Consider the following 12,384-nt stretch of genomic DNA (forward strand, 5'->3'; position numbering starts at 1 on the left):
TGCACTCGAAGCCCCCCCCCCCCTCACCATGCATGGTCCTGATGCCCCCCTGATACCCCCCCCTCACCATGCATGGTCCTGATGCCCCCCTGATGCCCTCCCCTCCTCACCATGCATGGTCCTGATGCACTCAAAGCCCTCCCCCCCTCACCATGCATGGTCCGGATGCCCCTCCCCCTCACCATGCATGGTCCTGATGCACTCGAAGCCCTGGAAGTCCCAGAGTTTGATGGTCATGTCAGCGGAGCAGGAGGCCAGCAGCTTCCCGGTCTGGTCGAAGGAGATGTCCTGTACAGAGTCCGTGTGTCCCTTCAGCGTGCGCTCAAAGTCCCCCGTCTCATAATCCCACACCTGGGGAGGGAGGGGGGGGAGGAGTTCACACTGCAGCTCCACCGCAAACTCAATGCCACACCCTCTTCCATCAGGCCAAATATATACTCCTCTCCACTCCTCACACACTCTCTCACACACATGCGCACACAGAGAGAGCACTAAACAGATACAGCAGGCATGAAACAGAATCATACACACAGACAGGCAGACACAGAGAAAGAAAGAGAGACAAACAAGAGAAAGACAAGCAGGCAGACAGACAGACAGAGAGAGAGAGAGAGAGAGAGACAAACATACAAAGACAGACAGGCAGACACAGAGACACAGACAGACAGAGAGAAAGACAGAGAAAGATACACAAGCAGATAGACAGACAGAGACAGACAGACAGACAAAGACAAACAGGCAGACAGAGAGAGAGACAGACAGACAGAGAGAAAGACAGAGAGAGATACACAAGCAGACAGACAGAGAGAGAGAGAGAGAGAGAGAGACAAACAGACAAAGACAGACAGGCAGACACAGAGAGACACAGAGACAGAGAGACAGACAGAGAAAGATACACAAGCAGACAGACAGAGACAGACAGACAAAGACAAACAGGCAGACAGACAGAGAGACAGACAGAGAAAGATACACAAGCAGACAGACAGACAGAGAGAGACAGACAGACAGACAGAGGCCTACCTTGATGGTGGCATCCTCGGAGGCGGACACCATGACGCTGAAGACGGGGTGGAAGATGACCCGGGTGACGGGGCTGCGGTGGCCGCTCAGAGCGTACTTCTCTGGGGGGCGCGGGATCCACTCCTTGGGGTCCCGCTTCTGCGTGATGGGCCCCCCCAGAGTGATCTCCTCTTTCGCTTCATTCAGCTTGGATTCCAATTCCATCACCTTGAGAATGCGGAAAACAAGAGTCACTTCAAGACAGGCCAAAAGCACACACACCCTACACCCCCTACACACACCCTACACTGCCTACACACACGCCACACCCCCTACACACACCCCACACCCCCTACACACACCCCACACCTCCTACACACACCCCGCACCCGCTACACACACCCTACACCCCCTACAGACCCCTCACACACACCCTACACAAAAGAGCACCCTTTGGGATGGGAATTAAAGCGTACACGCTCCACACCTTCTTCTGTAGCCTGATGACAGAGGTCCATTTTTTCTCTAAAAGTCCGGCATATTTCTTATCCAGCTCTTCGTTCTGGAGGGAAAGCCGAAGAGAAGCAATGAGAAGGACGACAAATGCAGACGTCAAAAAAATCAAGACACACGCAAGTACGCACACACGCACCTCCCGTCCAGAGGACGGCCAGGAGCCAACAAAGACAGATACAGGTGGTCGTGGATGCTCAGTGCTAAGAAAGCCCTTTGTCTGGACCGCTCAGCACAGATTCATCACACAGACGGGCACCATGTCTCCACATTGTTCCGTATCTGTCTGGCACAGCCATGGCACAATGCCCCGGGATCTACAGGAACTTACCATATCCATCTCAGACTCCTTCTTAAAGACGGAGTAAGCCTCTTCGTAGCCATTGGAGCGGAGATAGTCCGCTATCGCTCGGTTCCTGGAAGACAAAAGGGAGTTAATTGCTTCCTGATCCGAGAGGCTGATTACACGTGCACCAGAGAGAGCAGCAGCCTGAGACTACTGCAGCGCTAACGTACTCGCACTGCTCACAGCTGAACACAACCACATGCGCCGCGAGTAAACAACTGAACACAACCACACGCGCCGCGAGTAAACAGCTGAACACAACCACACGCGCCGCGAGTAAACAGCTGAACACAACCACACGCGCCACGAGTAAACAGCTGAACACAACCACACGCGCCGCGAGTAAACAGTCACACCCGTACCGCGAGTAACCAAGCATAACCACACCCGTACCGCGAGTAACCAAGCATAACCACACCCGTACCGTGAGTAACCAAGCATAACCACACCCGTACCGTGAGTAACCAAGCATAACCACACCCGTACCGCGAGTAACCAAGCATAACCACACCCGTACCGCGAGTAACCAAGCATAACCACACCCGTACCGCAAGTAACCAAGCATAACCACACCCCTACCGTGAGTAACCAAGCATAACCACACCCACACCGCGAGTAACCAAGCATAACCACACCCGTACCGCGAGTAACCAAGCATAACCACACCCGTACCGCGAGTAACCAAGCATAACCACACCCGTATTGCAAGTAACCAAGCATAACCACACCCGTACCATGAGTAACCAAGCATAACCACACCCGTACCATGAGTAACCAAGCATAACCACACCCACACCGCGAGTAACCAAGCATAACCACACCCGTACCATGAGTAACCAAGCAGAAACACACCCGTACCGCGAGTAACCAAGCAGAAACACACCCGTACCGCGAGTAACCAAGCATAACCACACCCCTACCATGAGTAACCAAGCATAACCACACCCATAACGCAAGTAACCAAGCACAACCACACCCATAACGCAAGTAACCAAGCAAAACAACACGTACCACATATAACCAAGCAAAACCATATCTGCGTAGTCAGTAACCAAAGAAAACCACTGCTGCACCATCTCAAATCAAACAAAAACCACCCGTGCACCATGACTAACCAAGGTTGTATATCGTATATACTGTACAGTGATGCAGATGTAGAGAGAGCTCTGTGGGTACTGTGTATTGTACACCACTGCAGATATAGAGAGCTCTGTGGGTAGTGTACATTGTACAGTACTGCAGATGTAGAGAGCTCTATAGTGTATATTCTACAGTACAGCATATACATCAAGAGCTCTGTGTGTACTGTGTATTGTACAGCACTGCAGATATAGAGAGCTCATGGGTAGTGTGTATTTTACAGTAGTGCAGATATAGATAGCTCTGTGGGTAGTGTACATTGTACAGTACTGCAGATGTTGAGCTCTGTAGTGTATATTGTACAGTACTGCAGATGTAGAGAGCTCTTTAGTGTATATTCTACAGTACAGCATATACATCAAGAGCTCTGTGTGTACTGTGTATTGTACAGCACTGCAGATATAGAGAGCTCATGGGTAGTGTGTATTGTACAGTACTGCAGATATAGAGAGCTCTGTGAGTAGTGTATATTGTACAGTACTGCAGATGTAGAGAGCTCTAGTGTATATTCTACAGTACAGCAGATGTATAGAGAGCTCTGTGGGTACTGTGTATTTTAAAGTAGTTCAGATAGAGAGCTCTGTGGGTACTGTGTATTGTACAGTACTGCAGATGTAGAGAGCTCTAGTGTATATTCTACAGTACAGCAGATGTATAGAGAGCTCTGTGGGTACTGTGTATTTTAAAGTAGTTCAGATAGAGAGCTCTGTGTGTACTGTGTATTGTACAGTACTGCAGATATATAGAGAGCTCTGTGGGTACTGTGTATTGTACAGTACTGCAGATGTATAGAGAGCTCTGTGGGTACTGTGTATATTGTACAGTACTGCAGATATTGAGCTCTGTAGTGTATACTGTACAGTACTGCAGATGCAGAGAGAGCTCTGTGTAAACGGCCTCTGAATAACATTTGAGGGGAGAGAACACAAGACAGACACCGACAGATGCTGAGTGAGCATGGCGGTGTTTTGGTTTCCATGGATACAAACTCACAGGCACACAAGAGGGACAGCTCCCTCAGAAATGTGTGGGTAGACGTGGCAGGACTCAGAGACAGAAAAGCCCTATTCCCCATGCTTACACAAGCACACAGCGCACAGCGTTCGCCTCCAACACACCACGGTATCCACCCTTGCAGGCATGCGCCATTGATTCTGACTTTCTTTTCGACCTCTTTTCAGCAATCACACCTGATGTGGTAACGAACCTAAAAACTTCAGAAACCACATGAAAAAAAAAACCCCATCACCACTCCCCACACACAATATAGTGTTACAGTGATGACGCCTTTTTGTTGGCCAACTCGGATGTTTCTTCTGCCATAGGTTCCCTCGGCAGATTTCCTATGCTTTTTTCCCCATAGAAATTTCATTTTCTGCCGAAAATAAGGCCTGTGGTTGACGTACGCCTAAGTGCATTTCTTGTTTTGTAATACACGATAAATTATACCCATTAAGGTCTCAACTGTGAATTTCGAAGCCGTTGTGTGCTTAAAAAAAGTATGTTGCTAACAAGTTGCTATATTGAAACTACAACAATGGTCGCATTTCTGGCAACCGCCAAACCTGCAGCACAGCCAGTCTCTCAGACCGAGCTCAAACCTGCAGCACAGCCAGAGTCTCTCAGACTGAGCTCAAACCTGCAGCACAGCCAGTGTCTCTCAGACTGAGCCACAAACCTGCAGCATAGCCAGTGTCTCTCAGACTGAGCCACAAACCTGCAGCACAGCCAGTCTCTCAGACTGAGCCACAAACCTGCAGCACAGCCAGTGTCTCTCAGACTGAGCTCAAACCTGCAGCACAGCCAGTCTCTCAGACTGAGCTCAAACCTGCAGCACAGCCAGCCTCTCAGACTGAGCTCAAACCTGCAGCACAGCCAGAGTCTCTCAGACCGAGCTCAAACCTGCAGCACAGCCAGCCTCTCAGACCGAGCTCAAACCTGCAGCACAGCCAGTCTCTCAGACCGAGCTCAAACCTGCAGCACAGCCAGAGTCTCTCAGACCGAGCTCAAACCTGCAGCACAGCCAGAGTCTCTCAGACTGAGCCACAAACCTGCAGCACAGCCAGTGTCTCTCAGACTGAGCTCAAACCTGCAGCACAGCCAGCCTCTCAGACTGAGCTCAAACCTGCAGCACAGCCAGAGTCTCTCAGACCGAGCTCAAACCTGCAGCACAGCCAGCCTCTCAGACCAACTCAAACCTGCAGCACAGCCAGAGTCTCTCAGACCGAGCTCAAACCTGCAGCACAGCCAGAGTCTCTCAGACCAAGCTCAAACCTGCAGCACAGCCAGTGTCTCTCAGACTGAGCCACAAACCTGCAGCACAGCTAAAGTCTCTCAGACCAAGCTCAAACCTGAAGCACAGCCAGTGTCTTTACGGATTGACCCTTTACAACCCAACTAGAGCCCATGTGCACTCAGCAAGCTCATCATCGCCCTGTGGCTCTTACAATCCGCCCTGGATTGCAATATACACACACTCAGTCCACAAAGGGTTAATGGAGTCTGCGCATTGTTAACTGGGTGTTTAGAGCGTAACACTGTAAGCAATAAATTTCCCTCAAATGCACGATAAAGAGAATCCTGGAAATGTGCGCTTCAGTTCTGTGTCGTGATTAAATCTGTGTTCATTAAGCTCATCTGGCTCCATGGTTATCCTGCTGTACCAGTCGGCGAGATTACTCCTCTAGACCCCTCCAGCACTACAGGGGTTAATCAGAGTTTAATTAGAGGAGCCTCCTCAAAGTTCAGCACCGGCAACTTTTAAACACCATCAGCAAATCACAGTGCATCTACACAACAACGATGCACATCACCCTGCAACTGTGAAGCACCATCACTGCATCACCCTGCAACTAGGAAGCACCATCACTGCATCACCATGCAACTGTGCAGCACCATCACTGCATCACCATGCAACTGCGCAGCACCATCACTGCATCACCATGCAACTGTGAAGCACCATCACTGCATCACCCTGCAACTAGGAAGCACCATCACTGCATCACCATGCAACTGTGCAGCACCATCTCCACATCACTCTGCAACTGTGCAGCACCATCAGTGCATCACCATGCAACTGTGCAGCACCATCACTGCATCACCCTGCAACTGTGAAGCACCATCACTGCATCACCCTGCAACTGTGCAGCACCATCACGGCATCACACTGCAACTGTGCAGCACCATCACTGCATCACTCTGCAACTGTGCAGCACCATCACTGCATCACCATGCAACTGTGCAGCACCATCACTGCATCACCATGCAACTGTGAAGCACCATCACTGCATCACCCTGCAACTAGGAAGCACCATCACTGCATCACCATGCAACTGTGCAGCACCATCACGGCATCACCATGCAACAGTGCAGCACCATCGCTGCATCGCCCTGCAACTGTGCAGCACCATCACGGCACCGCAGAGCAACTGTGCAGCACCATCACTGCATCGCAGAGCAACTGTGCAGCACCATCTCCACATCATGCAGCAACTGTGCAGCACCATCAGCACAACATCCTGGACCTGTGCAGCACCATCACTGCATCGCCCAGCAACTGTGCAGCACCATCACTGCATCGCCCAGCAACTGTGCAGCACCATCACTGCATCGCAAGTAACTGTGCAGCACCATCTCCACATCATGCAGCAACTGTGCAGCACCCTCTCCACATCATGCAGGAACTGTGCAGCACCATCAGCACAACATCCTGCACCTGTGCAGTACCATACCAAAGGGACTTCAGTTCCACACGTGGGCACAGCCAGTGTCTGCTCTCCCTGCTCAAACAAGGGCGACTCTGGTCCCACGCTGTCCAGACATGTTTAATGTGAGTCTGGGGACACGCCCAGTCAGCCCCACTCAAAGCCTCACCCCCATGGGCATTCAACAAGGCTAGTGTTAGCTGGTGTTCCCAAAACAATGCACTTCATTCTGTTCACCACAAGCATTTCCCCGAGTTAGCCACGCTGAGAACGGTAGTGAGCAGCAAACAAAAACTAGGGCCAAAGACAGTGGCGTCCAACTCTGGAGGGCCGCAGCATCTGCAGGTTCAACTCCAGTCCTGGAGGGCCACAGTGTCTGCAGGCTTAACTCCAGTCCTGGAGGGCCGCAGTGTCTGCAGGCTTAACTCCAGCCCTGGAGGGTCGCAGCGTCTGCAGGTTTAACAGTCCAGACACCTTACAAAGCAGAGTCTATCATACTGAAGTTTTCATAAATCCACACCCACTTATTACACACTCCAGTCACAACACTGAAGCCCACACCACTGAAGAAGTGAAGCAGGGAGTGGTCATGGGGGTCACGGGGTCATGGGGGCGGGACTCACAGCTCGTCCCTCTGTCTTTGGGACAGCACCATGGTGCAGCAGGTGGAGGTGAAGCTGTCAGTTCCTGGTCCTCGCGCCGGGATCCCTCGAAGGCCAGCGGCAGTCTCTCCAGCAGGGCCCTCAGTTCATCTGCAGGGAGAGGGAGAGAGAGAGAGAGCTCCGTTTCACACCGACCGCTTCGCCACCTCCGCACCGGGTCCGAGGGTCTCGCCACCGTCGTCAGACGTGCCTGCAGAGCAGCTCTGGAAGGGCGTGGCTCCTACGGGTCAACCCCCTCTTTAAGCATCACAATCCTATAAACCTGCCGGTGCTTCCAGTACAGCTGCTTGAATCAAACCATGGACATACGCTCACACGGCGGCCATGTTGCGTTTATGGCACGCTCCACCCGGAAGAGCTGGTAAACCACTGAAAAAGCACAACGTCTTACTGTTGTGTGCCAGGCTGCAACTGATTAAACGTTGGGAGACAGACAAAAATCTCTTTTCAACACTCCCCGATAAAGACAAAGCACTGTGAATTGAATGGATTTCTGAGCCACATTGGGCCGCATTTTAAGGTAATAATCTCGCGCACGTCTAACTGTGTTTAGCTCTTCCGGGTGGAGCTTCCCTCCTCCACCGTAGCATAAGGGTAACATGGCCGCCGTGCGAACACGGCCAGTCCTGCTTCCAGGTGATGGTCATAGACGCTAAATTTGTCCTTCGTCGGTTCGAACCGCGTGCCCTGCTTACTGACACTCGGTGATCGGCTGACTGCGGTCTTGGAGCGCTGCGGGAAACGCAGCTGAAAATTTCACCCTTTAAAACGGCCTTCAAGGACAAATTTCAAATTAGACTTCTAAAGGAGGTTCTTTTGTAAAAGCATATCCGCGGATTGGTACCACCGCACCTCATCTTAATTAGTGCCGTAACCATCATGGCCTCTGACAGATTCTCAGCACTGAGCAGCACGTGGAGGAGACCCAAAAGGACTCGGGGGGCTTTAAGTAGCTAATCCAGCAGACTGCTCGCGGTGCATTACCGGCCCCACACCGGGACTGCATAGAGACAGCCATAACGGAAAGCACTGCATCGTATCAGTACCACACCGCGCGCTTTCATAAAGAGCGTGCACAACAGACATCGGCCGCCTTCTGAGAAATGACATCACCACCGTGCTGCCAGACATGTCTAATGGACTGACGTACCGCTCTTCTTCCGCGGCGCAGAAAGACGATTGCTAATAAGTTAAACCACGATAGCAAACACCTCTCAGCTTAACTGCGTTATCAGCGAGCAGCGGTATAATAACAGGCCGGTGAGATGAACAGGAAAACGGGCGCTGTGTCGGAGGAGAAGGGCCGCGGAGATTTGTGACTCTGCTAAGACGCCCACCGGCAGGGAAACCGTTTCTGCGCGAAATCGGTGAACACAGCCCACCCCTCATACGCCTGATAAGACAAGATTGCCGTTGAATGAGATCATGCCGATTTTCAAACCAACAAATCGAGCGGGGGAGGAAGGGGCCGGCTGCCAGCCTTAAACGGCCTGCTTCTCCTCCGCTGGTGGACAGACAGATAGACCACCGAATCATGGGGCAGTAACACTTATGACAGGATATACACAGACTCCACTCGCCTTTCACTTAGCTAGATATCTAAATGCGGTATAAAAGTTGACAGATACAAAGATAGATATTCAAAATCAATGCCAAATGACACATTCGGCCACAACCAGAAAATTGGCAACGTCAGGTAGCGAGCTTTACCTTCCGAATTCAATAGCTACAGTTGCCCAGATTTAATTTAGTCCACGTGAACTTAAAACATAATCATAGCTACCGGGGCTGAGCGTTTATCTGTGACTATTTGCTTTGGACAGCAGCATGTTAAGTCATATTTCACAGCAATTTCAATTCTAATCATGCAAGATTGAAATACAAGCTCGCTCGCCAACAAATTTCATCTTAGGCCAGCTAACGTTAACGACCCGGATCATCAACATTACAGGAACAGTCTGCTACATAAAATAACATTATACTGGCGTTATTTAACCGTTAATAGCGTCATGACCACCCCAACTTTAATCAACGCCAGTGATGCGCTGACATATCAATTTATCACTGACCTACGTGCAATGCTAATGGCATAGATCATCTGTTCAATGCCGTATTAGCTACAAATATGATGGCTAACGTTACAATGACAGTCTTAGCCACAACTACCTACTGTTAACCTTGGTATATGTAACAGACAAGACGGAAAGCTGTTCGGAAACGCTGTTATATTAACAGCTATGTTGGCCATCAACTAGTGTAGCTCGTTCGTCGTCATTTCCCGACCTTGAAACATCTAAATGTTCCGTTTTTGCGGACTGCTCCTGGTTAACTAGTCTACTTTATTAGCTAGCTGACTAGATAGCTAGCACGTGTTTACCAATCATTCTAGTCTATGCATCAGCGGGGTTTACTTTACAGCTAGTCAACTGCATTTAATTGCTTTTGTTCAAGCTAGTACCTTGGCAAGTGCATGTCTAGCTAACGTTGCCGTTACAAATCACCAGCTCTGCTGTGTTAACTGTTAGCTACACTTTAACCTAGCTCTAGTTCTTGAGTTTATTCGTTGACCTGGCTCGGTGACCATTCTGTCGGTCTGCCATGTAACGTCAACAGATGCTAGTCTAGCTATCAACTTGATAAAAATACTGTACCATTCGTTGGACAACGGCTATCGGGTTAGCTAGTGTGCCTAACAGTTAGCAAAAACAAACAGATTAGCTATCTAGTTTAAATGTCAAATTAACTAACATCAGACTAGGCCATTATAGCTAGCTACAAAGACACAAATGGCACTTGAGTCGCTCGCTAACTGTTCTAACTGATCTATGTGCGAAGACAAGCCCCAGCCTTGTACCGCTATTCATAATGCTTTATCTATACTAGCTGCGTAACTAGCTAGCTAACTTATCGAGCCAAACAACAAACTTAGACTAGCTAGCTCGTCTAACCTTGCTAGTTTGCAGCGGTGCAATGGTAGCGCTCAGATTCAACCACTGCATTGAAAAAATTCTGACCTACATTTGGTCATCCGCGACCTAACAACAATGGTAACGTTAACTATTTATGATATTCTTTATCATTTTCTTAATTATAAAAAACGGCCACATGACACTTTATTTCAAACACAACTTAATCCAAATGTTAGCAAGCGCAGCTAGATTGTAAACTTTTAAAAGGATAAGATCAGTTTAACTAGCCAACTAACTACAATTAAGTTCGATCACCGATTTGGGCGTTAACTAGTTCGTCTAAGCCTATCCGAGTTAACTGGCGTCTACTTACATGTAGAAAAAGATAAACGATCTACCACATTGATGTTTTCTGATGATATGTAAGTTAGCTGTGGTTTGCTGGCTACATAATTACGTCAACTAGCTAACTAGCTAGTTACCCAGAAGCAAACTGCAGCGCCAACGGCCTGGCGGCCATTTTGAGACACCGAAAGGAGACGCAAAATACAGCCACATCGTCATTTTTGCCATTCAGTTTTCTCAGATTACATTACCACAACTTGGAGTTAAATAAAGCCAGTCTTACCCTATGGTGTCTCCTCTATTTCATTAGCTTGTTCTGACACTCACGTTGAACTGGGTGAGATGTATGTTTCGTTCAACAGAGCAATATGTTTGGTCTGACCGGCTCACCGCCTTGTATCTCCAGCGATCCTTGTTTTCAGTACCGCATTCGCCTTCTGAATGCGGGCATGCGCACACCTACCTTCGCGGTCGTAGACTGACAGATTTTAAAATCCTCGTTAACGTATTCACGCACACTTGCTCGCAGCACTTTATGTAGTTCGTGAAACATCATTATAACGACTGACTCCTCAAAATTTAAGATGAAAGTTTATAAAGTTATTTATAAAATGATGCTGCATTATGAGACTGACAAATCTTATTTTCAAAATAATTGTGGACTTGCTTGGCGAGAGGGTGCTGTCCAACATGCACACTATTTCATGAAAACTGAATAGAGAAGAATAAAAAATCTATATGAACCCGTGCTACAATGGCTATCATCTCAAACGTGATGAATTAAATGAGGAACAGCTCAAGCATAGTGGAGCTTTGGCTGTCAGTGCTTTTGATGTCTGTGCAGTATTCAATGGGAAAGAGAAGAGCACGTGTTATGCATTTTATGAATTTGGAAGATCTTATCCCAAGCAACTTGCATTCTTTAAAAAAAAGAACACAAATATTTATACAGCTAAGCAGGGCCGGTTTTAGGCACAGGTGGCAAGGGTTGTCGCCTAGGGCACCATCCGTCTGGAGGGAATCGGGGGATGTACCAAAAAATCCTGACATTGCGTCTATGATATTCTGTAACCCCCCCCCCCCCCCCCCCCCCAGGGCAAGAGAAAGACTACAGCCGTATCTTCTGCTAGATCAGGGGCGTTGCCAGGCCCGATAATATGTTTCTGTGCCCCAGTAAAGTAATCATGGAAAAATTAGCTACCGTTACAACTGTAAACGAAGCAGTTAGACAACTAAGGGGAAAAAAATGGTTGCAGCTGTCAACCACAAGTGCTTGTCAGTGCAAAGGCGCGAGCGAACGCAAGGCAGTTTTATTTGTGCAGAAAACCGATTTTCAGGGATGCGAGCGCTTAAGTCCCTTAAGCCTAGCAACACCTGTGCTGTATATTAACTAAGACCACGGCGGTTAATTATTTTAGTCAAGGATGCCGCAGTCGTATGCAGGCTGTACTGTATCGTCAAGAACCACCACACCAGGCTTTCATCTTCCAATGTAGACCTGCGAAATCGTAGCAGGGCTGTGCTTGACGTGTACTAGGACGGGAGGCCTTCTGGATGCTGAGTTGTTGGTGGAAGTGATGGGTCAGTACATTAGTAATTTTGGAATTACTGTTGAAAATGACAATTTTAGATTTCAGAATTACATTTCTCAGAACATCCCATCTATCCTGGAGGTGAAAGTACAGTGTGTGTTAGATTTCAAATTTCAAACATGGTATTAAATTCATATACAGTAGTTGCAGACAATTCAACAAAGAATCCAAACA

At 48.8% G+C, this 12,384-nt stretch overlaps 1 protein-coding gene across 2 annotated transcripts in view; it reads right to left on the minus strand.

The window, feature by feature from the left end:
- The window catches only part of pafah1b1a (platelet-activating factor acetylhydrolase 1b, regulatory subunit 1a), a 15,625-nt gene extending 4,544 nt beyond the window's left edge, over positions 1-11,081 (minus strand). Inside the window, exons 1-6 of one of the 2 annotated variants that reach the window (XM_035385334.1) lie at positions 10,902-11,081; positions 7,326-7,454; positions 1,844-1,928; positions 1,487-1,561; positions 1,021-1,227; positions 183-351 (exon numbers count right to left, since the gene is read on the minus strand). In XM_035385334.1, coding sequence (XP_035241225.1) covers positions 183-351; positions 1,021-1,227; positions 1,487-1,561; positions 1,844-1,928; positions 7,326-7,357 — 568 coding nt within the window. In that variant the 5' untranslated portion in view covers positions 7,358-7,454; positions 10,902-11,081. Of the gene's footprint in view, positions 1-182; positions 352-1,020; positions 1,228-1,486; positions 1,562-1,843; positions 1,929-7,325; positions 7,455-10,646; positions 10,792-10,901 lie in introns of those variants that run through there. The other variant, XM_035385335.1, reaches the window with a different exon arrangement.
- Positions 11,082-12,384: the final 1,303 nt, after the last annotated feature.

This window comes from Anguilla anguilla, chromosome 12 (genome assembly GCF_013347855.1).
Source record: "Anguilla anguilla isolate fAngAng1 chromosome 12, fAngAng1.pri, whole genome shotgun sequence".
NCBI classification, from domain to species: Eukaryota; Metazoa; Chordata; class Actinopteri; order Anguilliformes; family Anguillidae; genus Anguilla; species Anguilla anguilla.